The sequence below is a fragment of the Phasianus colchicus genome, chromosome 17 (genome assembly GCF_987193195.1).
Source record: "Phasianus colchicus chromosome 17, bPhaCol1.hap1.1, whole genome shotgun sequence".
Classification (NCBI taxonomy): domain Eukaryota; kingdom Metazoa; phylum Chordata; class Aves; order Galliformes; family Phasianidae; genus Phasianus; species Phasianus colchicus.
The window spans coordinates 733,422-754,304 of NC_143452.1; the positions used below are offsets into that span (position 1 = coordinate 733,422).

Genomic DNA, 20,883 nt, shown 5'->3' on the forward strand with positions numbered 1-20,883 from the left:
GCAGGTTCATCATGCCTAGTGGCATATAAAAAGACTCCACCTCCTGTCCCACCTCGGACCACATCAAAGCCGTTCATCTCTGTCACTGTACAGAGCAGCACTGAATCGGCACAGGACACCTACCTGGACAGCCAGGACCACAAAAGCGAGGTGACCAGCCAGTCGGGACTGAGCAATTCTTCAGACAGCTTAGACAGCACCAGGACACCCAGCGTTACGAGGGGCAGCATCGTGACTCCAGCAAGAGACACTCCAGAACTACCACAGAAAAATGCAACTTTGAAAAGCGACAAAGGGACTCTGACGAGTGAAGAGCCTAAAGTGGAGAACGTCCCCAAACGAAAACTGTCATCTATAGGAATACAAGTATGAAACAGTTTGTTCTTCTTTGTGTCCTAAGGAATGTTCTTAACCCATTCTAAAGGAATGTCCTAAACCCATCTATTTAGCGTGTGTGTTTTGTGTGACCAGGTGTGCATCTGAACCCACTTAGAACAGCTTGTTATACTAACTTCCATGTTCCCGGGGGGAGATAGGGCAGCAGCTTTCTGTAACAGACCTGAGACTTATAAGTTATTTCAGTTTGAAATATATCATAAATCAGGGAGACCTTATTAACTGAGTGGGTCTCTCTAAGAGGGGTTCTGGTGCTAGTAAACCTGCACTGATCTCGTGCTCTGCTCCCACTCCTTAGCATCAGTCTGTTCCCTGTCCTTTGTGGTTCTTCGGACAAATTTCTTCTGAGTGATGGGCCCCTCTACTTGCCATCTGCTGCAGTGTGACTTGCAGAGCTCTAGGCAGATGGGAGTGCTTCTTGGTGGCCTCTGCTCCCCTGGGCTGGCTGGCTGTGCCAGCAGGTTGCTGCTTTTCCTGCTGGAAGCATTTAACTCTGTGGAAACTAATGGAAATGAGTTGTTTGTTCTGTAGGCGAATGAGAACCCACTGAGTAGTGTAAACCTATGCTTTATTCAGCAAATATTATCACCTGCAATTGCACTCCTTGTGAACAGATTTCTTGGGTACAGGTGGCTGGTCCCTGCAAACAGCAATTCTGTCCCAAACTGCTGGCTTAGTGTTGCAAGTTATAAACTGCATACAGGAACACGAGCACTTCAGCAACTCCAGATCAGGAGCTGGGCTTTGCAGGTCACCATGTGTGTGCTGAACAAGTTCTCCATGGCTTTACACTGGGATTAGCTGGCCAGTTAGGTACACAGCACAGCAAAGGCTTCTCTGTGTGACTGGTGGGGCAAAGCATGTGTTAACGGCCATGAGCAAGAAAAGTTGTGTTGGAGAGGCTGACTTCATTCCTCTTCCTTTTCCGAGTTTGTTCCTGTGCCACCTGCCCACCACCTGGATTTCCTTCTGAAACCTTCTAAGCCTTTTATCCAGGGCTATGGAGAGTGTCAGTCCCTGGAAAAGAGGAAGCTGGGCTTTGCTGTCAGTCTTAATTGGATTGTGAAGCTCGTGGCCTTTGCCCATGTCAGGTGCCACATGCAGCTGCTCCCCTGGGGATGTGCAGCCCTTCCCCAGCCAGTGCCATGCAAACAGCAGATGGCAGACCTGGGTAAGCTCAGAGCAGGTGCCTGGCAGCAGCCCAGTGGGGTACAGTCCTGGTGCTCAAGTGGAGGCAAACCCATGCAGCAGCCTGGCACCTCTCCTAGCACAACTCTGCAGTTGGTGTGTGGTGTCTACATGATGTGTGTGCACCCCTCCCGTCTACTAATGTGAATTCCAGCAGCAAGTTCTTGTGTCTGTTTTTGTCTGTATTTCTTTTGTTTAATAAGGTTGACTGCCTTCAGCCAGTGGTCAAAGAGGAGCCTCCTCCACCAGTCACCAAATTCCAGTCCATCGGGGTTCAGGTAGAAGACGAGTGGCGGTAAGTGAAAGACCTGGGCTTTTGTAATTCTTACTCCTTTCTTCTAAATTGCTCTTTCCCCATTTCTGCCTAGACCACCTTCTCCCCTTGTTTTAATACAAATGGTGTTGATTGGGGGCCTGTGGATAGCTTTTCCTCCCCAGCACACACCTGCTGCAAACAGTGCTTAGTCTGCAAACAGACAAATCAGTGGGAGTTTGAAATAAGTAAAATAGTCCAAGATGTAATCAGAATTGTGCGTCAGTCCTCTCATCTGAATGGCCTATTGCAGTAAGCAGGCAACCTTACGATTATGTCTGTCTGAATGTGTAGTGTGTTTGTGTGTGAGAAGGGGATGAGGAGGCTCAACTGCAGGCATAATAAACAAATGTCTTTAATGGTTAGTTGTGCAACCAGACAGGTTGAGTTCTGCTATTTAATATGTTTGGGTTTGATCTCTCCAGAAACAGCCACTCTCGCAGTATGTCCTCCAAACAGGATACAGACTCTGACACACAGGAACCCAACAACTCTAGCTGTAAATCATCTGAGAGAAGCGTTGCTGAGTGCCCCCAGCATAACAACTCTGTTGGTGTTGATACCAGTACCAGGCAACCAGCCAAGCCCTCACAGATTAAGAGAAACCTCTCCTATGGAGATAACACTGACCCAGCCCTGGAGCCTTCCTCTCTCCCTCCTCCTGACCCTTGGCTTGAGACATCATCTGCCTCACCATTGGAACCCACGCAGCCAGGAGCCTGCCGGCGGGATGGGTTCTGGTTTCTGAAGCTGCTGCAGGCAGAAACAGAGCGGTTAGAGGGCTGGTGCCGCCAGATGGACCAGGAGACCAAAGAGAACAATCTCTCTGAAGAAGGTAGGTGCTGCCAGCCTCTAGACGCAATGCTGGAGCAGCCCAGTAGCTCCTCTTTTACGAATTAAAGCAGAATACTGGATTAGCTTTCTGTGGTTAAATTGCTGATCTCCCACAGGGTGACAGTGGAACCTGTATGCAACAAAGAACAGTTTGTCCTTGGAAAGGACAGTAAGGATAAGGCAACTTGCTTTAGCAAATGGGATAAGAAATAACACAGTTGAGAAGACTTCAGAAGCTGCCATCATCTGTTAAGAAGTCAAAGCAGCTAAAAGCTTGACTAGATTGTTTTCAGAGAGGCTGTGAAAGCTTTCTCCCTGGCCAATCTGTTTTGATTAAGTACAAGGAAAAGTTTACTTGGTGGTGGAAGGCACCGTGACTGTGTGCCTGTGTGATCTGACTGTCTTCATAGCAAAGAGTAGGTTTCTTTGTAGGGGAACACCTCACTGAATTCCTGTGAAGTATACCAAAGTCACATACACAGAAAACACGATTTTACTGGTCTCAGTCACAGTTGGACTTGTTCCATTATTTTCAAATGAACTGGCAAAAACTCTGCTGCTTACAATGGTAATCGTGCCTAGGTGTGCACTGAGTGGCAGAACTAAGTAACTAGGCTGCAAGGAGCGCAATCTTCGGGGCCTGTTTATACCCAAGAAAGGTAAAATGGTGGTGAGATTTAGTTGTAGCTTGCTGTCACTGCTGTGGGTGCGGGCAGCTGATCTCTAATCGTATCACACTCTGATGCTGCACTGGCTCCTGAGCTGGACAGTCAGTGATGGGGCTCTGCATGCTTCAGAGGGACAGAGCGTGTCATGTTGCTCTTGCTCTGCTTCTGGCAACAGTGCTTTGGTATGAAGACACTGACTGATTTGATGTTAAATCTGTGACCTTAAGAGCAGTCTCCTAGTAGTTTCTGTAACTAAGAATGTGGTGGGTGTAAAGAAAGCCCAGCTTATGTCTGTTCAGTCAAGCACAGATCTATAAACATTCAGAACTGATTTGGGAGAACTGCATCAGGCTACAGAGAAGAAAGCAGATCATTTCATCTGTGCTCATGATGTATTTGTGTGCACTGTGAGTCTCTTATCCCTGCCTTTGCAAGGGAAAAGCCCATATTTAGCACTTTTCCATAATCAACCAGAAGAATGTTGCTATACTCAGAGGCTCCTTGGAGGCCCGCTAAGAGCAGTATAAAGCCGTGGATTTTAAAAGCATTGTGATTAAAAACACTTGCCTGACAGTATTTTAATCCATTCTGGTAAATGGAGATTGGAGACAGTTCTCCTGTCCCTTGCTTCTTTTTCTTTGTCCATGGGCAGAAGAGCAGGAGATGATCTGTGAGCAGGCGCCAGCTACAACTCCTCTGGCTGGCGCTTGAGTCATCTTCAGCCCATCACACAAGCCTCAAGGTACTTCCTGCAAGCTCTGTTGCCATGATCTTCATCCGTTGTCCTGCTTCAGACCTGCTCTAGATAGAAGGAGCAATGATGGATGGCAGAGATAACCATAGACTGTATTTTCAGTGCAGCTTTGTTGCCTGAGAGTAGTTAGTTCTTAACAGATCTCTGTAACTGCTAATGATTGTTTCTTGCTCCATGAATGCCTGAGTTTGTTACTGCACGCATGGACTGTTCAACTAAGCCCTTCTTTCTTTTCTTTTTCATCCTCTAATAGTCTTAGGAAAAGTCCTGAGTGCAGTGGGCAGTGCACAGCTACTAATGTCACAGAAGTTCCAGCAATTCCATGGCCTGTGTGAGCAAAACTTGGTGAGTCTGGTTTTATTCCTGCCTCTTTCTGGGAGGGAAATACAGCTGTTTCAGCAGCACAACAGGAATACTATTACACTGACACTATAATACCTGATAGTGGTACAGAGCAAAGCCAGAGTGGCTGTAGCCTACAGCCTGACCACTGTGCTGTGATGGATTCATGCTGTTTTCAAATAGCAGGTGAGCAGTGGATGGCTGAACAGGCATTTCTTAGCTGTGCTCTGCTCAGGGATGAATATTTGCAGTTTGCTTTGGTGCTTGTGTGGCACAGAGAAATTCTCTTCAACTGCCATTAGGGCACATTAAAGGGCACCTGCAGAGTCTCTTGTAGGTCTGATGTCATGTAACCATTCTGCTGTGTGTCCTGGAAACCACTTCTTTGTTGCTTCTAAAGGACATTTTTAGGTGAAACACAGATTTTTGCCAAATGGAGGGGGTGTTTGAAAAGCATGTTGTTCTCCAAAGATGCTTCCTTTGCATGTAGATAATGTGGATGGTAGAACTGTCCCAACACAGTTGTCTCTGGTTAATCACAAAACATGGCTTGAATCAGATCTCTTCAAATTAATGTGAAGGTTTGCTCTTGCTGAGCTAACTTGAGGATGGGTGGGAATCTAAGATTTGGGGGTTGTCTCTTTCCCCACAAGCTTTTGGGTTTTGCAGAATTGAGTGTTCCCTTTACTTGCAAAAAACATAGAGGAAGAAGAAGGAGGTGAAGTGCTGGATGTTCCCTTGCTGATCTTTGAACATGACCGAGAGAAGAACACCAGCAGCCAGGCTTTCAGCAATATTCTGTGTTGAAATTTTCCTTTGAGACATTGTGCTGAGTTGCTTAGATTTAATCCTGTGCTTTCCTGGGACAGTGCAGGCCTATGTTGGCAGTTTAGGTGCCTGAGAATTAGGGAATTTCTGTTTTTAATGGGGGCAAATTTACTTTAGCTCCTTAAAAATTTTTTTTAGAAGTTACGATGATGAGGTGCTGGTACTGCTGCCCAGCAAAATGTAGGTGCCCCATCCCCTGGAGGTGCCCAAGGCCATGGCTGGGCCCTGGGCAGCCTGAGCTGAGGTAGGGCAGCCAGCCCATGGCAGGGGTGGGGATGGGGGTTGTAGGGTCCCTGCCAGCCCAAGCCTTTCTACAATTCTATGAACCTATAAACAAGTCTAAGAAATCACAGAATCAAAGGGATGGAAGGCTTCTCTTGAGTTCCCCAGCCCCACCCCACTTCTAGAGCAGGTCATGCAGGAAAGCATCCAGGTGGGTTTGGATATCTCCAGAGAAGGAGGCTCCACCTCCTCTGCACAGCTTGTGCCAGAGCTTGGCACCCTCACTGTAGAGAAATTCCTCCTTGTGCTCAGATGAAACTTCCTGTGCTCCAGTTCTCACCTGTTGCCGCTTCTCCTGTCACTACAAACCACAGAAAGGGCCTGGACCCATTTGAATTCCTCACTTTAGATACTTGTAGATCTACCCCTCCACCCCCCCTACCTTTCCCCCCCCCCCCCCAACCTCAGTCATCTCTTCCCCAGCACTCTCAGCCTTTCGTCATACATCATACAGAGATGCTTCAGGCCCTGGAGATCTTCATGGCCCTCTGCTGGACTCTTTCTAGGAGATCCTTGTCTTTTGTGAACTGAGGCACCCAAAACAACACAGAACTCCAGATTTGGTCTCAGCAGGGCAAATCAGAGGGCAGAGGGGAGAACCACCTCCCTCACTCTGTTGGCCATGCTCTTTGTAATGCACCCTAATATAACATTGGCCTTCTTGGCCACCGGGACACACTGTTGACTCATGGGCAAAGTGCTGGCCATCAGGGCACCCAGGTCCTTTGCCACAGAGCTTCTTTCCAGCAGGTCATTCCCTGACCTGTACTGATACTTTCAGATGTGTAGCAAAGTAGTTTTGTTTGTGAAAACAGTAGCATGCAAGCTTTCCAGCTGTCAGCTGTGGCTTGCATTGTGCTGTATCAGTTTCTATTATTCAATTCCCTTAAGTTATGATCAATGTACTTTAAAAAAAAAAAAGTGTTCTGAATTGCATGCCAGAGATCTTCAGTTGGAGGTTACTGCTGTGGGATTAGACTTAACCAGAGATGACATGAGGAGAAAGGTGCTGTTGCCTTCTGCTGCAGAGTGTCTTTTAGGATTATTTTTCAGTCTCTTATATAAGAAATTCCATCAGGATCTCTTCTTCCTGATTGCTGCTGAAAAACTTCTGTCTGTAAATGATGGCCTCATGCCTGTTCCTACTTAAGGCTGAAGTTTCTTAAAGGGTTTTTGAAGCTTCAGTCATTAGAAAAGAGTAGATGTTAGCTGTACAGGCATATTCTTTCTGATGTATTTCTACGCCTTCCCTTGTAGAACCCTAATGCCAATCCCAGACCCACAGCCCAGGACCTAGCTGGGTTTTGGGATCTCCTGCAGTTGTCCATTGAAGACATCAGCATGAAATTTGATGAGCTGTACCATCTGAAAGCTAATAGCTGGCAATTGGCAGAGACACCGGAGAGAAAGGTGAGTGTGGGGCAATTTAGAGTAGTGAGAGCATTTCACAGATATTTCAGGTATGACATCTACTCCTGTCTGCAAACAGAAGATCTCTAAGATGTTCACTACCTTCTATTTCTGCAGTGTAATCCCTCCATATAATCTAGCTGCCTGCGATAATAGTTCTGGCACTTGTACTAATGAGATTGTATTGTTAATCAGCCATCCTCCTTGTGCATGCTTTCACAGCCTCTTGAGTAATAGTGGAAGCAATTTTTACAAGAGGAAGATGGAAGAATGTCGTACACTCAAAGCAGTGATGCAGAGGCCTCTAGTGTTATAAGCACTGCATAAGTACTGGTGCCTGGGTGGTATAAAAAGCATCTGCTGGAGCCTTTTGGAAATCCAGGGCAGGCTGCATCTCAGGGCCACCCTGTCTGACCACATATGAGGGGAAGAATGCTATGGCTATGGGCAGCGCAGCATATTAGAATTTTGCAGTTTCAGATGATGTTCAGTCTTTGTGCTGTCTTCTGTGCTCTGACTTACAGCTGGGCCACAGATACAGCCAGAAAAAAAACCTCAGTACATATACCATGAAAAGCAAAATAGTCCTTTTTTATTTTTTAAGGAGTAGAAAGCTTATTTTATGATGAGTGTCTTGCTCTGGAACTGTTCCTATCTCTTGCATTTGTCACTCATAACCTTGTTTCTTAGCTCTTCAGGTCTTGAGAGTCCCCACCATAGCAGAGAGCAAATTCTGTATGTGCATTTTTATTTTATGTTTGGGTTTTTCCTTACTGTCTCCCTAAAGGAAGAGAAGAAACCACCCCCTCCAGTGCCAAAGAAGCCAGCAAAGTCCAAATCCCAACTGAACCGGGACAAAGCCTCTGATTCAGACAAGCAGCGCCAGGAAGCTCGCAAGCGTCTCATGGCAGCCAAGCGCGCTGCCTCTGTCCGGCAGAACTCAGCCACGGAGAGTGCAGACAGCATCGAGATCTACGTCCCTGAGGCACAGACACGCCTTTGAGTAAAGGGGCAGAGGAAGGAACCATGTGGTTTTTATAAGTCATTAAAAAGGAAAAAAAAAAAAAGGTTCTCTCTAAACTAGTGTGATTTATTCAGTCTAGAGACAATGAGCCATCCTTGAAAAGGGCTCCTGAGTTGGCTTTTTCTCTCAGCTTTAAGTAATGAAGATTTTAAACATTAAAAAAAAAAGAAAAAAATACCCCTTGTTTTCTCACTGGCTGTGGTGGTGTTGAACGGACTGAACAGACTCCTGGAACCTCCAGCCCCTCAACTTGGAACTTCAATCTTTTTACTTGTTCTAACTAATGAGAATTATTAGCTTGTTTACAAGAAGAGGACAACAAAACATGAAGCCTTGAGCACTTGCCATGCTGTGTTCTTCTTCCTCTTTAGTTCTGTTCTTCCTCCTCATCCTTTATTTTTCCTCCTTCTGCTCCCTTTCTCCTACCCTCTGCATGGCTTTATTTACTGTGTTAGAAATAACCTCTCTTCCACAGAGCTCCTGAAGAGAACACCTATTCAGTGTGTACTACTGTTGCACTCTGCTAGCAAGCAGCCTTTCTTGGTTTTCTTTTTTGTTCTCCTTTTGATGGGGATAGGGGGTGGGGGGAGGACGGGTGGGCAGGGACTGGGCACTGGCTTCATATTCCTGTTTTAATGAAGTGAGAGGATGACAATCTGTGGAATGTAATGCAGAGTTGCTGAAATGCAGCCTGAAAGCAAACGTGCAATAAGCTGGCAAAGGGGGCAGGGACGGTGCTTGGCTGGTAGTGCCCTACCACAGGCACAGGAGGGGGGCTGAAGGACCACAGAGCAACTACAGACATGATCCACACATGCTTCACTTTGAGTTTTATTTCTCTGCCCCTCCACCCCAAAAATTATATCCCCTGAGTTGCTTGTTAGAAAGAAGCTGCTAAACACTGAGGGACCTGTTTCAAAGTGGGCTGGGGCAGGGGAGGGCTGGGTGTGTGTGCTGGTGTTTCAGGGTGGGAGGACTGGGTTTTGTACAAAAAGGAAGGCAGGGGTGGCTAAAGGAAGGCTGCCTGCCTGTATGTATGTGTACATATGCACATATACACTTAGTAGTACCTGTACATTTAATTCATACACACGTATACATGCCCATACACACAGTGCAGATGGTGTATTAAAAGCACCTTTGTGAGGATGGGCATATGTATAGCATATATTTTTACATGTACTATATCTAGATGTGTGTAAAAGTGTGTGTAAAAATATATACCCTGTGTGTAATCAGATGACTATTTTTTCCTTATCTCCCTGCTCTTTGGGTAGAGAAAGGAGTGCTAAGTATTTTTTAGCCCATTTTCTCCTTTGTAGGCCTCCTTTTCAGTTTGGCTTCTTGAAGCCAGAGCTGTCACCACCCAATTCTTTGCCACCCCCTTAAAATAAGCATTTGGTCCTATTCTGAGTGATCTTGCTGGGGATTTTTTTTGTTGTTGTTGTTCACTTGCTTGAATGAGTTGGGAGATGGTCTGCTACTTTCATGGGGTTGGGGGTGGAATCCCAAAGAAGTTTCAGCGAGGGTGTTGGTGATCCAGAAGGCAAAAAAATAAATAAAAGTGAAACCTTGAATGATGTCTGAGTCAACATTCTGTACTGACCGGTGGGGTGCATGCATGTGCTTTTGGAGATGCCTTAATATTCGTACAACGGAATTATATTTCCATCAAAGTTTGGCTGTAGTGTAACTTAAATTCAACTTCGTGTGTAGAGAGACTCAGTTGGCGATTACACCATTGGGTGTCTGGGGTGGGCTGGGAAGCTTCCGAGTTTTTAAGAGGCCTCTAGCACCGAACTTGGGAAGACAGGGCGGGGGAAGGGCACTTGTGTACGTAATGCTTCTCAAGGGAGCTGAGGCTGCTGCAGCAGGGGGCGGCCCTGGCCCGGAAGGCTGCTGCGCGGGGTGGGCGTGCGACGGCACCGCGCTGAGAACGCTTTGTCCGGCCTTCCTTCCTCTGCCCTCAGCGGGTGCCCGCAGGCTCTGGCCTCCTGGGCGCAGCCAGCTGCTCCTGCCCCAGAGAGCAGCGGCCCGCAGCTGGGCCTCAGCACGCGCTGCTGGGAGGCGCCCCGCGGCACGCGGCGGGCCGGACGCGTGGCAGCAGCCGTGCAGCCGCTGTGCTGCGGGCAGCATGGAGCGCGTCAGGCTCATCCCAGGGCCTGCGGGCTCTGCCTTTAATTTCTGCAGCTCGATCAATGCATATATGCGTAAAGCTATATGCGTATGCATACAAATAGAGAAAAACAGATCAATAAAACGTTTATACATGTCTGTGCTCGCTTCTGTACGACTACTTTATCCGCACGCACCGGCTGCCAACGCAGCCATCTCTGCGTCCCGGCGCTTCGCGGTGCGAAGAAGGAGCGCAGCCAATCACAGCGCTGCCTCAGAGCACGTGGGTGTGGGGTGTGAAGAATGGCCGCCGGCCAATCACAGAGCGGTGTGACGTTTAACAAAATGGCTGCTCCCGCCATAAAATGGCGGTCAAAACAAAATGGCTGCTCCCGTGTATAAGGGGAGGGTTTTCCGTGCTCCGTGTACTTCCGGGTAATCTGATGAAGGGCCGCCGGACCCGCCAGCCAATCACAACAGACAACATCAGGGACACCGGTGAGGAACTTCCTGGAAAAGTGGCCACTGGAAAAGGCGGGACTTCCGCCGTCAGCTGAGGGCGGTGCGGCGCTCGCTGCTCCTCCCTATGCTCGCGGTCAGTCCCGGCCCGGCCCGGCGGCTCCCTGAGCCCCGCGGACAGCGCTGCTTCTCCGGGGCGCGTACAGGGGAGCGGGGTACTGGGGGCCAGGAGCGTGGGGCGCGAAGGGAGACGCGCCCGCCTGCCGGGGCCTCAGCCTCCTTCCACAGCCGCCTTACTCAGTCCCCGCTCAAGTGCTGCCTGGCCCGTGTCTGACCGAGCCGTGCGCGCCGCCCGGCCGAGGGCTCCTGCATCACCTCAGCGCGGGGCGGGCACGCTGTGCCCACGTCCGGGCGGCAGGTCGTCTTTCTTTCGTGCTGCAGCAGGTGTGAATCTCCGCGGCTGTTGTTTTACATGAGGGCTGCCCTTGTGTCAGCTGTGCTTTGGTCAAACTTGGAATCAGCTCCACCGTTTCAGTTTTCCTGTAAATATCGTACGTGTCAGCTGGGATGGCTGTGGGATTCCTCTGACACCAGCAGTGCCCTCCGCAGAAGTCGAGCGTACCGAGCACCCTGCAGAGCTCTGACGGCAGCGCAGCTCCTTGCTGGGGGAGCGCCGGGAGGTGAGGCAGTAAGACAGCACAGCAGCAACAGAGCAATTTGCAGTGCAGCCGAGGTGATGACACCACCTGTAATTTGACCCTCTGATTGCACTGCTGTGGAGCATGCCGCCTTGCTCTGCCCCTCTGCCCCAGCAATGGGGTCTGCGTTCACTTGGGAGTCTGGTCCAGGCCTCCACACCACATGTATGTTCTCAGGGTAGTGGTGGCATCACATGTGGCATGAAAGCATCACATTAAAAGAGCTTTTTTCAGCTAGATGGAGAACAGAACATGGCTGGGGTCATGAGGTAGGACCCCTCCAAGGAGCACAAATCCACACTTCTTGCCTTGCAGGACAGAGGTGGGGGCTGTTGGCCATCTCTGCTGCTCACTTTCATGGCTTCTTGCTCTCCTCTTTCTGCATAGGAGCAGTTGACAGGGGCAATGATGGAGCAGAGCTGAGCCCTGTGGCCGTGCTCAGAGGCAGGTAGCAGCCCCTGCTGCCCCAACGCCCAGCCTCTTGTACCTTCCCATTGTCTCTTTACAGGGAAGATGTTGAGGAGCCCAAGCTCTGCTGAAGTCTGGTGACCCCATCCCAGCAGGGCTGAATGCAGATCCCCAAGGCTCTGCCCAAAGCCTGTCCAAGCAGCAACAGGTGCCCAGAGCCCAGCTTGGGGCTCAGGGAGCCTGAGGTGTCTCTTGGGGCTGCTGGAGAGACAGGCAGAGCTGGATGGGAGAGTACCAGCTGTGTTTTAATCTGCCACAGTCCTCATTGCTGCGTAGTCTTCCCTATGCTGGGCTGGTGGCCCTGGCTGTGTGCTAGCTCAGTCCTTTCCTACCTCCCTGCCTCCAGGGTACCCCAGCCCACACCCATCACCGAGAACAGAAATTAGCAGCAGAAAGCACAAGGTGGGGTCAATCGTTGCTGTTCCTTTCCCCAGAGATGCCAAAAGGCATCCTTGGAGCTGCAGGAGTGAGGCTTTGCAGGGGGACTAGGGGCCTACCTCCTTCCATGACCCCTGCCCAGGGCCTGGGGCATGGGATAGGGCAGCAGGAACCATCAGGACTGCAGTGCAGGATGTGCACATTCAAAGCCACCAGCAGACGGAGTACCACTGTGCACACTGCCAGCATCTGCCCCAAGCTGGGAAGCCCTGCTCAGCTCTCAGCCCTGCCCCAGAGCCCAGGGCAGCGATTCTGATACTGCTGCTGCCTTTGGGTCCGTGTCACAGCTGCACATGGAGCAGCAAGTGGCTGCTGCTCAGGGGTCAGCCTTGCATGTCACCTGAGCGTCTGGCAGGGTCAAGCCATGAACGTATTATCATTTTTTCCCCTTCAGAAAAGGTCTAACAGCAACAGTCCAACTCTTCTGATCCAGGCCAGGCAGAGGAGGGGGCTTTCTGCTTGCAGACATCAGGACGCAGTGCTGTGGCAGTGAGCAGGTAATGGCCACCAGACCAAATGGGGTAGGTGCAGGCTGGTGCCAGGCACAGGCCTCTTTTTTCCCTCACCCAGCAGTGGTTCTTAGACCTCTTAAGCTGCTTTGGCTGAGTGTCAGGAGCTGGGGGCTGGCACTGCGGCGCATCAGCACGTTGGGTAATGAGGTGAGGGAGGAGCGAGAGTGACATAACACAGCCTGACTCAGATCTCATATTTAAAAAAGAAACAAAACAAAAACTTTTATTTGACAACAGAAGAACAAACAAAAAGATATTTACAGTAGTTTTTTGCTCCAAACTTTAATTCCATAAATCCCACCCCTCTCCCCCCAACCCCACAGATTCTTTCTGGTCCATCCCCAGGGTTAGCAATACTATTCCATCAATACCAATCCATCTCACGGGTACAGCTGCAGCGCTCCTGCCACCAGTGCAGCAGCACTGCTCGTCCCCACTTTGGTTTGACTGAGGCAAAAATAAGGGGAGGTGAAGGAAAAGCTTCTCCCTGCTAAGGGGGACAGCACCGGGGAGAAGGGCTACCTACAAATAAGGAAAGGCTGTCCTAAAGTTCAGGGCTTTCCCCAGCAAGGAGGGACAGGGCAAAAGCTGGACAGAACCAGAGCCCGGGGAGCTGAGCAAGGTGATGCTTGTAACTGCATGGTGAGCATCATCCCCACAGCACTGCACTGGTGCCCCTGCCTGGCTGGGGACCATTGATGCTTGGCCCCCCACTGCAGAAGGGCAATCAGCCAATGCAATGCACTGCTGGCAAACTGTCCCCAGCCCCTCAGTGCTTGGGAGCTCTCCTTCCTCCCCTGTCACCTTTCCTCTAAACAAGAAAAGAGGAAGAAAAACAGGCCCCCAAGTCAGTGCTCTCCCCAGGCTCCATGTTCTGCAGAGCACCAGGTCCTGTGGACATTATCTCTAGTCATGCAACTTAACATCAGGCTAATTACCTACGATTAGTGTTTTTCAGGATAGATAACATAGGTGTGTACGTATCACTATTTAACTTCAATTTACAGTGAAACAGCAATAGCTCAGTTCCAGGACCCCTGCAGTGCCCAGGCTCTCAATCCAGCACAGAAAGCGACGCCCAGGAGCTGCCCATGACAAAAACAGCCCCAGCGCCAGCAAGCTCTGTCGTGCCAGGGCTCCCCCAGGCACCAGCTGATGCTGGAGGTCACCAGCACCCACTGTGCTGCTGGAGGGCTGTGGGGGCAGTGGAGAGCAGCAGGACTCAGCTCCCCCCGCGGTATCTCACCGGTGTTTGGCTGCTTTCCAGGGGCAGCGGTGTGCAGGCTGCGAGCAGTGCACCTGCAGAGGAACGCACGGGCTGCCCATGCTCACAACATGCTCCTTTCCAAATGTTATTTGAAAAAAAAAAAAATTAAAAAAAAATTAAATTAAAAACAAAAACCTTGGATACAAAAATTTCACAGTCGGCTTTGCGTCCGCCCCCCGCAGCAGCCTGCAGCCGGTGCTCCTCAGGCTCTGCAGCATGCTCTCTGCTCCAGGACAGTGTGCACATCTTCAGCAGGAACATGAGAGAAACACGGGGAAAATCATGGAAACATTTGTTGAAGAAATTTAAAATTAAAAAAAAAAAAACAAAAACATAAATCACAAAGGGAAAAGGTTTCAACAGCAACAAATAAAAAAACCAAAAAACTGCTAAACAGCACCATCGAGATTTCTACTGGCAGTATCTGTCACACCCTAAGGCAGAAGATGAGGGTCCTGCATTTGCCACGGGTTTCAAGTTTCCAGTTCGCCCGTCCCCCAGCCTTCTCCAGGCAGGTTGTGGCTCCTGGCCAGCACAAGGCCCTGCTATGGCTGTCTGCAAAAACTGGAGAAAGGTACAAGAAGGATCAGAGACATTTGGGAGAAAAAGAATTTCATCCACAATCCTTAAAACAGACACAAACTTAAAAAATATATATATTCTCTCTTCCTCTCCCTGAAGAAGTGGTGTTGGCTGGACCCTTGTTTCCAGGAATGAGAAAAAGAAGTCAGCAGGTTTTCCGAGGGAGTTCCATGGCTTCGCACAGCAACCATCAGTCACGGCAAGGAGAGGTCTCTCTGTCACAGAGGTCTGGTCCCACCTGCCCAGGGCCCCGTTCCCAGCAGGAGCTCCTTGGTGGCAGGCATCTCCCCAGGATGGGGCAGGACAGCCCTTCCTCTCCTCACCCCCTTGGTCAGCGAAGGTACAGGGATGCACAGGTCTGCTTCTGAGATGAGCTGTGAGAGGGTGCAGGAGGTCACAGGCTCCTGAGCCAGAGAAGAGGGGTCCCATGGGTGGCAGAAGGCTGGAGGTTGGGCACCCCCAGGGAAGGGCACCCCGCAGGACCCGGACTGGGGGTTATTTGTTGTCAGAAGTGCCTGGGGGCTCAGTCTGAGGTGAGAGGGGCAGCTGCCCGCCCTGCCGCTGCGATTCCAGCTCAGCCGCCTTCTGCAGTGCCACCTCCACCAGCAGCTGGAAGCTGCTGAAGTCGTCACCGAAGAGCTCAGGGGGCGTGGGGGGCGGCGTGTTGAAGAGTCCACTGGTGGGGCTGGCTGCCTCGGCACGCGCCAGCAGGGCCACAGTGCTGCTGGCGGCACCTGGCAGAGCTTTGGGGTGGGGATCTGGCTCCACTCGCTGCAGGCCAGGCTGCTTCTCCCGCTCAGGACTGCGGGCACCCAGCACTGTCAGGTTGCCACCCAGTGCCTGGGCAGGATGGCACAGTACCTGCGGGCACACGGATATTGGCAGCACCTTGGCAGCCCCCGCTGCCGTCACGGGAGGAACCACCAGCACTCCGGAGCCAGCGGTGGCACCCCGTGGCAGGGTCACGTCGCCAGCTTTGCCCCCTCGGCGAGAGATGGTGAACTGGTTGGGGTCCTTCCCGTCCTTGCGCAGCATGTCAGGGAGCAGCCGCCGCCGGGCGTTGATGAACCAGTTGCAGATCTGGGAGGAGAAAGGGGCACAGTGCTGTCAGTGAGAGGTTCTGTGCCTCCCTCAGCTATCGCAGGGCTCCTCCACCCCACATCTCCCTTGGAGGAGCGAAGCCGCCCCAGTAGGAGCTGCATACGGAAACCCCAGCGCCGGCTGCTTCCTGCCCCATACTGCCAGCCTGGGCAGCCCCTTTTCCCCAGCACCTCCATCCCAGCACGGTGTGCAGGACTGCCCAGCCTGCGGAGCGCTGTGCAGGCAGGCAGAGCATTGCCCTCAGCTCTCCGGTACCAACTCCCCGACTCGCAGAGCTGCAACCTCAGCCCCTGTGGGCAGCAGAGGGAATAAGGCAGCACGCTATCTGGTTCTGTGCCTGCTGCCCGCCAGTGAGACTGCGGCTGAGCTTCAAAGGCACTTCTCAACATCTGCACAGCAACGGGGCAGAGCTCTGCAGCTGCACCTTGGGAAGCCCTTTTGGAAGTACAGCAGCCGTGTATTTGGCTTCTGCCATGCATTGTTTCAGTGTCTTCATATAAAAAACTGCATTTAAAAAAAAATGCCTACTTTCTAGAAAACAATTAGATGAGAATAAATCAGGCCAAAAAATGATGAATATTTCCCAAATCAACAGCTCTGTAAATTATTTCCTTGGGGAAAGAGAACTTACCACAACCTCGATCACAGCAAGATCTCAGTTGTCCTTTTGTTGTCTTTCAGACAATATCTGGCACTTAACACCCTCCAATCCACGAGTCTTGCCCCTCTTTCCTTACAAGCCCTCTCCCCTTGCAAGTCATAGGCAGCAGCCTTCGACATGCTCCTGTAGCCCCATGGCACAGAGCCGCCACCAGCAGGCTGCAGCCCAGCACGTGGCACACAGCCCGGCACACGGCCCGGCCATAGAACAGCACACGGCCCGGGGGCTGCTCCAGCCACACTCCAGCACTCAACTGTATGGGGGCTGCACAGGCCTCAGCTCCTCCGCTTTCATGCCACTGGGCTGTTTTGTTTTTCTCTCTTTTTAAACACCACTTCCACAAGAGCAGCACCTCCACACTCCTGGGGAGGACACCCCGAGGGCGGGGGACAGGCAGCTGCAGGACTCACCAGGAGCTCACTGACCCCGACAGAGGACACGGGGCCACACAGCTGCCATCACCCTGCAGAGCCGGGGCCGCCGTGCATGCAAACAGGCGCTGGGAGCGCAGGGCCCGGCTCGGCCCCACTGCCCCAACTCCTGGGGAGAGCACCCCATAGCCCAGCCTGGCTGCAGCCATGCCCCTGGGAAACCCAGAGACTGCACTGGGCCCTGCCCCCCCGGGGCTTCAGGGAAAGGAACCCCCTACAGCCCTGCCAGCACCTCCTGAGAGCTCCCTGCCGGGCAAGCCCAGCACCCCAGGGGCAGGCCCAGGCTGAGGTGGCCCCAAGCCCATGGCCGGCCCCAGCCCCGGGCTCTCCCTAGGCTGCTGGACACAGGCCTGCTGCTCTGCCGGTGTTCAAACCGATAAGGAAAAGAGAAAATAAAGCCTGCCTTGTCGGTTCAGAAGGAAACCAGACGGTGCCACGGCCCACGCAGCGGTGCCTGGGCCAGCAGCAGGGCGAGGAGCGGGGGAGAGGAGCGCTGGGCCGGCTGTCCCACTGCTGTGCCGGGCAGCGAGCTCCAGTGCTGCCCAGGGCCCCCGGCACGGCGTCCTCCTGGGATGGCCGCCCCTGCACCAGGGGGCCACAGGGGCATCTCGGCAACGCGAGGAAGCCTAAAGCACCCACAGGCACTGACGTGACAGACAGGCATCACCTTGTGTGGCCCCATCCGAGCGCACCGGCAGCCCCTGCTCCAGGAGCTCCCAAGGAGGGGCCGCCCCGCCGTGCTGGGGCTGCGCCCGTACCTGCAGCACGGAGAGGCTGGTCTGGCCCGAGAGGCTGAGCTTCTCCTGCTCCGAGGGGTACGCGTTGAAGCGGTGTTCGTACAGCCACTCCCGCAGGATCCGCACGGACTCCTTGGGCAGGTTGCCCCTTCTCTTCCTCTTGTTCGACTGCGACGGGTCCAGAGCCGCGGCGCCGTCGTCCTCGCCGAGGTCGCTGTCCGACATGGCGGGGCTGCCCGCGGCGCAGTGCTGCTTCGAGCCTGGAGGGGGAACGGTACCGCGCGCGTCGGGGCGAGCACCGGTACAGAGCACCGGCACAGAGCACCGGCACAGACGGAGCCCCGCCCGCCCGAGCGCGCACGGCCCGCGGAGTTACGGGCGGGCCGGACCGGGCCCGGCTCCCCGCGGCGGACGGAGGACGAGAGCGCGGGGGAGGGGGGCGCGCCGCGGCCCCGGGAGCATTGATACACGGGGGGTCCGGGGGGCGGCGGGGCCCGGCCGCTGTCAGCGGGGAACGCGCCGGGAGGGGCCGGGAGCGCCGCCGCCCGCAACAGGTACCGGGCCCCGGAGGGCACAAAGCGGGCGGCGGGGGCCCGCCCCGCTGCTGGAGCTCGGCAAGAGGGACGGAAACCCGAAACCGCGCGGAGAGCCAACGGAGACCCGAACTCGACCTCCCCCCCACCCCCCGCGACCACCACCGCCCGCAAAAATTAATAAAAACCGACAAAACACGCCCCGGCCCCCTAACGACTGCCCCGAACTGGAGCCCGAAGAGACAAACAGCGCCGAGCGCGAACAAAACCCACCGAGCGCACCGGCCCGGGACTCGCACAAACTTTTCACGCCGCCCGAGGGGGGGCGGCTCCCGGCCCGGCCGCACAAAGGGAGCGAGGCCGCGCTGCGGGTCCGCACCGCCCCGCACCGCACCGCTCCGCACTGCCCCGCCGAGCCGCGCCGAGCGCCGCACCGCCCCGCACCGCGTCGCCCCGCACCGCCGCGCGCGCAGCCCGCGCGGGACTCCATGTTTTGCGCCGCTCCGGCTGCGCTCTTACCCCCGGGCCGCCGCCGCCGCCGCCTGGGCCCTTGCATGGGCAGCGCCGGGGTCGCGCCGCCGCCGCGCCGGGGCCGCGGTCGGGGTGCGGGAGGAGCCCTCCCGCAGCGGCGGGGCCGGCGGCGAGCGGCCGAGGCGCCCCGAAAAGTTTGCGGGCCGCGGCGGTGACAGATGCCGAGACAGAGTTCCCTTTGTTCCCAAGGAGGCAGGAACTTGGGCCGGGCCCCCCGCCCCCGGCCCGCCCGCCCGCCCCCGGCTGTCACCGCCGCGGCCCCGCGGCGGCGCGGCGGAGTTGCGGACGGAGGAGCCGGGGCCGCCCCCCTCCCGCGGCCGGCGCGGGGCTCCTCGCGGGACGACCGCCGGCCCCCGCCGCGAGCCCGGGGCCCCTCTTCCCCTCCCGCGGCCCGGGCACCGCGGAGCCGGCCGGAGGAGACCCGGGGCGGGAGAGCGAGCGGCGGGGAACGGCCGCGGGTGGCAGCCCCGCGGACCTCGGGCCGCCCCGGTCCCGTCCGCGCCGCGTTCGGGCGCTTTTAACTCACGCGGTGGGAAATCGGAAACGGCGCCGCGGCGCTCCCGTGCCGGGGGGAGGAAGGCGGCGAGCGGGAGAGCGAAGTGGGAAACTCGCTCGGGGGACGCGCGGGATCCCCCTCCGCCCGTCGGCACCGCGCGCCCCGTCTCTGTACCGCCGGCGGCGTCACGCGTGGCCGTGGGGCCGCTCCCCGGAGCCCGGCGCGGCCGCGCGAGGTCCGCACACCGCTCCCGCACGCGGCTCCGCGGGGCGGCCCCGCCGCGATCCCCGCCCGCAGCCGCTCTCCTTCGACGTTCCGCGGCGGCCGAATGAGAACCGCTTCGAGCGGACGTTTCGCTGCCGCTAAGTCCGCCACGTCTCCCGTGAACCCGCAGCCCCGAATCGCTCGGCGTAACGCTACCGCCCCGCAGCGCCCCGCCGCAGCCCCCGGCCCGGGGGTTCCCGGGGGGATCCAATCCCCGCTCCCCGGGGCCGGGACGGCCGGGAACAGCCCCGCGGCCCGGGCAGAGCCCCCACCCCTCCGGGCCCATTGACATGATAATGCCGTTAAACTTCGGCCGTTTGGAAAACAATCGGGCGGGCGGTGCCGGAGGGGGATGCTGTGAACCGATGGGGCCACGGGGCTGCCGGCTCCGCTCGGGAGCCGCTCCCTCCTTCCTTCGTCTCCTGACGTTGTTGAATTTGTACTTTTTGATGCAAGGAAGGGGCTCCTGGGGGGGCCCTGCGGGGCGCTGCCTGCCCGAGCCGTGCCCCCATAGCAGCAGGAACTGCGGGAGGGGGGGGGGAGGGGCCGTGGAGCCGCCGGCAGCGCTGCGCGGGGGGTTCGGGCCTGGGAGAAACCTCCCTGGGGAGGCTGCCATGTGCCAGCGCTGTCTCGGCTGCGGGCAGAAAACACAGCTCCGAGCGACGCTGGCTGCGGCCGCTGACGAGCCGAAATCTGGGCAAAGCCCCTGGTCAGGGGACTGGCGGACACGAACTGAGCGGCTGAGGTGCTGCTGCGTTCCTCAGGAATGAGAGCGCCCTTCTCTGATGAGCGAGGAGGATGGAGACGGTGTGGCCCGGCAAGGACAGGAGAAAGCAGCTGCTTCGGGTTAACCCCAAAAGATGGATTCCTGACTCGGTGTCCCTGCCTCAACCAAATACTCCTGACATTATGCCTAGTTTTGGTTTGGGGATAGAAACAGCACACCTCTGAAAGAAGCGCTTTGAGGTTTTGTTTTGGCTGTTGTTTGGGTTTTGGGGCTTTTTTAGAAGTAAAACCTGGGAACCCTTCACAAGAAAAAGAGTTTGCAAGTTTGCTGATACTTCTTCACCCACTGCACATGAAGCAGCTCTGCCTAAAGGGGATGAGATGCCTCTAGGAGCACAGTCGGCCGCACGGAAGCGAAGCAGCCCCACCACCCACTGCTGTGCTGCTGGAAACCCGGCCGGCAGCTGCGGAGGAGGTGCGGTTGAAGGAGAAAAGCCTGAAGGATCCGAGCCGGTCCCAGGAGCTGCTCCTCGGCTCCGTGTAACCAGCAGTCCCACTGCGCGTGTGCCCTCAGCTTCTCTTTCGCCCGATTTAAATCAAGCTGCTGTAGCAAATCCCGTTCTTTGCTGTGGGACTCTCAGGTGCCCTTCTCTGAACTCTCTCAGCACGGCCGGGTCTGCTTTACGTTCGAGGTGGGGCGATGCGGGGCCCGAGGCGATGGCCAGACACTGCTCTCTCTTAATCCACTTTTTTTTTTTCCTTCCTAATTCCTAGCATGTGATTGTTTCTTTTTTTTTTTTTTTTCCTTCTTTCTTTCCGTATTTC

General features: G+C 54.7%; 2 protein-coding genes and 1 long non-coding RNA gene across 10 annotated transcripts in view; 2 read left to right on the forward strand and 1 right to left on the reverse strand.

Moving 5' to 3' along the window:
• DLGAP4 (DLG associated protein 4) overlaps nt 1–9,088 on the forward strand; it is a 160,623-nt gene extending 151,535 nt beyond the window's left edge. For all 6 annotated transcript variants that reach the window (XM_090152333.1, XM_090152335.1, XM_090152332.1 and 3 more), the window contains 6 exons: nt 5–366; nt 1,788–1,879; nt 2,323–2,732; nt 4,407–4,498; nt 6,863–7,015; nt 7,803–9,088. In XM_090152333.1, the coding sequence (XP_090008459.1) occupies nt 5–366; nt 1,788–1,879; nt 2,323–2,732; nt 4,407–4,498; nt 6,863–7,015; nt 7,803–8,018 (1,325 nt within the window). In that variant the 3' untranslated portion in view covers nt 8,019–9,088. The remainder of the gene's footprint in view (nt 1–4; nt 367–1,787; nt 1,880–2,322; nt 2,733–4,406; nt 4,499–6,862; nt 7,016–7,802) is intronic.
• Nucleotides 9,089–10,617: 1,529 nt separating this feature from the next.
• LOC116236858 (uncharacterized) lies at nt 10,618–14,334 on the forward strand. Its single transcript, XR_004168629.2, has 3 exons — nt 10,618–11,293; nt 12,612–12,714; nt 13,737–14,334. It is a non-coding gene; the product is annotated as an uncharacterized LOC116236858 (long non-coding RNA).
• Nucleotides 14,243–19,318, reverse strand: TGIF2 (TGFB induced factor homeobox 2). Of its 3 annotated transcripts, none has more exons than XM_031605685.2 (3): nt 19,099–19,318; nt 17,530–17,768; nt 14,243–15,658 (listed from the first exon to the last, which is right to left on the reverse strand). In XM_031605685.2, exons 2-3 carry the CDS (start codon nt 17,731–17,733, stop codon nt 15,074–15,076), a joined length of 789 nt encoding a protein of 262 aa, XP_031461545.2. In that variant the 5' UTR covers nt 17,734–17,768; nt 19,099–19,318; the 3' UTR covers nt 14,243–15,073. The 3 variants fall into 3 exon arrangements, with proteins under 3 accessions (XP_031461545.2, XP_090008102.1, XP_090008103.1); XM_090151976.1 differs by lacking the exon at nt 19,099–19,318 and adding an exon at nt 18,561–18,613; XM_090151977.1 differs by lacking the exon at nt 19,099–19,318 and adding an exon at nt 18,315–18,424.
• Nucleotides 19,319–20,883: the final 1,565 nt, after the last annotated feature.

Excerpts from the sequence above, each read along its gene's own strand:
- TGIF2 (XM_090151976.1), bottom strand. The coding sequence starts at position 18,597 with ATGCAAGGGCCCAGGCGGCGGCGGCGGCGGCCCGGGG. Across the intron at positions 17,769-18,560 it reads GCGGCGGCGGCGGCCCGGGG|GCTCGAAGCAGCACTGCGCC; the intron begins GTAAGAGCGCAG and ends TTCCCCCTCCAG. Across the intron at positions 15,659-17,529 it reads CCAGCCTCTCCGTGCTGCAG|ATCTGCAACTGGTTCATCAA; the intron begins GTACGGGCGCAG and ends TTCTCCTCCCAG.